Below are 3,650 nucleotides of genomic sequence, written 5' to 3'. Positions count from 1 at the left end.
TTTGCTTTCCGGCAGCGTGAGCTGACCCTTTTCCCAATTTCCCACAGCGTAGCGCAGGTTCTCCCTGCGCAGGTGTTAATGGGTCGCAGTTGGGGTTCGGGAGTTCGAATCCCACTACGGAATGAGCCTCTTTGACCTTTTCCGGGGCTTTTTCGGCTTTTCTGGACCTCGGAGGTGAGAATGGGACCGGGTCGGACAAGGGGGAGGTCCTTCGGAGGGGCGCTTGACCTCTAATACCATATTTTTGGGAAAACATCCTGTTCCCTCACTTTTTCAACTCCTGTGGAGAGGACAGAAGTCACAACATTGAGCACTGCGACAGTAACCAAGGCGGTTGTTAAGAGGAGGGAAAACAGCTTAATCCTTTCTCCAACCTGGGGTGATGCAACAGGGCCCCGGGTGGGGAAGACAATGGGGCTATGGGGTAGAGTACCGAGTAAGTAAGAGGCGATGGGCTGGGGGGTCACTGAAGAAAAGCCAAGGGAGGTGTTTGGGGACATCCACGAGGTGAGGACTGACTGATTAAAAACTAAAGATCCCTATGGCTGGTCTTCTAACCCTCCCCTTACCTTCCCAGACATCTATTCTTATTCCACTTTGCTACCCATGAGTTGATTTTATGGTTTAAGTAGTGAGTGCTGAAGTTTTGGTGGCCAATCTGCCTCCACCTCAGCCACAGAGATCCCTTTTTTGGAGGGATGACTCGAGATGAAGATGAGGATGATGAGGAAGAGGAGGAAGAAGCCACATGGGGCCGTGGGAGCTCGAGGTTTGAGCCCCCTGAGGAATTTGGCTTCGGCTTCAGCTTCAGCCCTGAAGGAGGAATGCGTTTCCACGATAACTTCGGCTTTGATGACCTAGTACGGGATTTTAATAACATCTTCAGCGAGATGGGGGCCTGGACCTTGCCTTCCCGTCCTCCTGGTGTGTGTTTGCCCCTTGAAGGAACCTATGGTTTCTACTGGGTTGGTGGGTGAAATAAGGATCCCCCAGAAAGTAGCTGGGAGGTGGGAAGTGTGAGGGGACTGATGATTTCAAGGGGGGTTAAAAGATCCCAAATCCTTTGCCATCCCCCACCTGCCACCTTTCTGCAGAACTTCCAGGTCCTGAGTCAGAGACACCTGGTGAGAGACTGCAGGAGGGACAGACACTCCGGGACTCAATGCTTAAGTATCCAGATAGTCACCAACGCAGGATCTTTAGAGGGGTTTTGGAGAGTGACCCAAGAACTGACTCCCCAAAACCAGCACCCGGCTGGGGCTCCCAGAGACCTTTTCATAGGGTGAGTACATCTAATCCTTAAATGAGAGCCTGTGGGAGTAGACTCCTTGTTGGAATCTAACAGACTTGAGTTGAAGTCATGGACCCTCCACTTAGTGTATTTATCTGTTTCCTATATTAAGTTTCTTGTAGGATTTTCTTTGGGAGAAAATGGGAGTTCTGCTTTTTCTCTTAAAAAAAAAAGAGATAATTGGTCCATGTGATTCTCAGACAAAGCAGGATTGTTGGCAGAGGACAGGAAATTACCAGTTCCGGAAGGCTTTTGGTAGCAGGATATATAAAACAGCTAGGAAGGTGGAGGAATGAGTAAATAAAGCTATCTTGAATGGGATTATCTCTTTTGAGGAAAAGTGGTTTTGGAACTTGAGAATAATTTAGGTTCTGTAACTCCTCAAGTTTGAGATTGAAAGGTGTCGTTTCATCTACTTCGGCTCTTCCTACAGTTTGATGATATGTGGACTGTGACCCCCCATTCTAGAGCCAAAGAGGACAAGGGTGAGTCTGGAGGGAGAGGACATTTACCAGCCCTCTGTTATTCTTCAGCAGTTCCCTCTGTTCTTCCTCCCTAAAGTTTCTTCCTGATACACCTCTCCCTTCTTTCCCTTAGACACTTTCTTTACTGTTTCTTCTCCTTGCCCTTCTAGATCTTGATTCCCAGGTTTCCCAGGAGGGCCTTGGCCCAGTTCTGCAGCCCCAACCCAAATCCTATTTCAAGAGCGTCTCTGTGACCAAGATCACTAGGCCAGATGGGGTGAGTTGGGAGAGAGGAGATAAAGGGAAGTGTAGCCAGAGGTTGCCCTGGACAGACAGATCTTTGTAAAGAAACCAGCAAATTCACCTTTGTGATGTTAGGGATATGGTGGGGGCTTCTCCTTGTAGACAGTAGAGGAGCGTCGGACTGTGGTAGACAGTGAGGGCCACACAGAGACCACAGTAATCCATCAAGAAGCAGACGGCAGTCCTAGAGATGGTAAGTGAAGAGTGTGAATCAGAGTGGTCCATCTTCTAATTCCTTGGGAAAGGGAAACCCTTACATTTCTACCCTTTAATATTATTTCCATCTTTGCCTCTGTCCAGTTCCTTTCATTTAGTATGTCTATGTGTATCATTTTCTTCCTTAGATCCGGAATCACCGACACCTCCAGCCCTGGATGATGCCTTTTCCATCCTGGATTTATTCCTAGGCCGATGGTTTCGGTCCCGATAGCGTTGTTAAACCTCAGAGGCCTTCAGGTTCTTCCCACCTCCTACCCCTTCTTTCCATCAATGGGCTTAGCTTCTCCTGCCACCTCAGGGCCTTGGGTGTGTGGAACAGTGAATTGAGGGTGTATCAGTATGTCACTCACCCAAACTGACCAATAAAACCTTTATTTATGCTAATTTCTTGGTCTTGGTTTTGTCAAGGCTGTTGCACTTTCTAGCACCATCCAGGGTTTCCTAAATTACCCTGGCCTAAAACCTTCTCCTTGTTACTTAATTTTTGGTTCCACTTCCAAAACCTGCTTTGATAAGTAAGGGTCCGGTACCAGTAGAAAATAATTTTCCTTTTGGAGGAGATAGGATAACTATAGATAATTCCAAGAGAATTTCTAGACAGGGATTCATCAGGTTCCCGAAAAAGGAATGTGTTTGGAAGTGTAGGGGACAACTGCTTCCCTTCATGTGGGGTCACTATAATGAAACAACTCATGAGATAATTAAGGAGTACATGGACATATATTTCTTCCTTTACTGGCTATGCTTGTGTGTGTGTGTGTGTGTGTGTATTCTAATATTTTTTAAAATATATGTTAGATAAATCACAACTAAGCACACACATTGATATGGACTCTGGCCCATGGGATTCATGTGTTGTGGCTTTGACGAACAAATTCACACGGACTACAGAAGTCCTGTGGAGAAAAAGGGATGGCATGGCCACTCTCTAAGAGAGAGAGCCCCGAACCCCTGCCTGGATGGGCTTTTATTGGTTTCCTCAGTACATTACATAGAGGATGGTCCTCATTTACTATGCAGGGGGTTGCTGTAGGTGATTACCTTTTACAGGTAACAGAGGAAAGAATGTTGCTAATTCAAAGAGAGATGTTGCAGATCAAGGGAAAAGTGGTTGAACTGGTTACACTCCATACTTGGGAGGTTTAGCACAGATTTTAGGAAGCTTCTTTAGAAATATGCAGTAAAAGCCCTGGCTGGCGTAGCTCAGTGGATTGAGCGCGGGCTGGGAACCAAAGTGTCCCAGGTTCGATTCCCAGCCAGGGTACATTCCTGGGTTGCAGGCCATAACCCCCAGCAACCGCACATTGATGTTTCTCTCTCTCTCTCTGTCTCTCTCTCCCCCCCCTTCCCTCTCTAAAAAAAATAAATAAATA

The 3,650-nt window shown here is 46.9% G+C and overlaps 1 protein-coding gene across 6 annotated transcripts; it reads left to right on the top strand.

The window, feature by feature from the left end:
• HAX1 (HCLS1 associated protein X-1) lies at positions 1–2,661 on the top strand. Of its 6 annotated transcripts, none has more exons than XM_045816759.1 (7): positions 3–174; positions 674–924; positions 1,095–1,282; positions 1,725–1,776; positions 1,926–2,032; positions 2,161–2,251; positions 2,403–2,661. In XM_045816759.1, the coding sequence occupies exons 1-7, from the start codon at positions 122–124 to the stop codon at positions 2,486–2,488; spliced, it is 828 nt and encodes a 275-aa protein (XP_045672715.1). In that variant the 5' UTR covers positions 3–121; the 3' UTR covers positions 2,489–2,661. The 6 variants fall into 6 exon arrangements, with proteins under 6 accessions (XP_045672720.1, XP_045672715.1, XP_045672718.1 ...); XM_045816762.1 differs by having other exon boundaries at positions 22–174; positions 697–924; XM_045816760.1 differs by having other exon boundaries at positions 28–174; positions 578–924.
• The last annotated feature ends 989 nt before the right edge of the window (positions 2,662–3,650 follow it).

Source organism: Phyllostomus hastatus, unplaced genomic scaffold (genome assembly GCF_019186645.2).
Source record: "Phyllostomus hastatus isolate PE091 unplaced genomic scaffold, TTU_PhHast_1.1 phas_scaffold_216, whole genome shotgun sequence".
NCBI lineage: Eukaryota > Metazoa > Chordata > Mammalia > Chiroptera > Phyllostomidae > Phyllostomus > Phyllostomus hastatus.
This window is presented reverse-complemented; position numbering and strand designations above follow the sequence as displayed.

Coding starts and splice junctions, on each gene's coding strand:
- HAX1 (XM_045816759.1), top strand. CDS start 122: ATGAGCCTCTTTGACCTTTTCCGGGGCTTTTTCGGCTTTTCTGGACCT. Junction 175..673: donor GGCTTTTCTGGACCTCGGAG/GTGAGAATGGGA, acceptor CCTCCACCTCAG/CCACAGAGATCCCTTTTTTG. Junction 925..1,094: donor CTTGCCTTCCCGTCCTCCTG/GTGTGTGTTTGC, acceptor ACCTTTCTGCAG/AACTTCCAGGTCCTGAGTCA.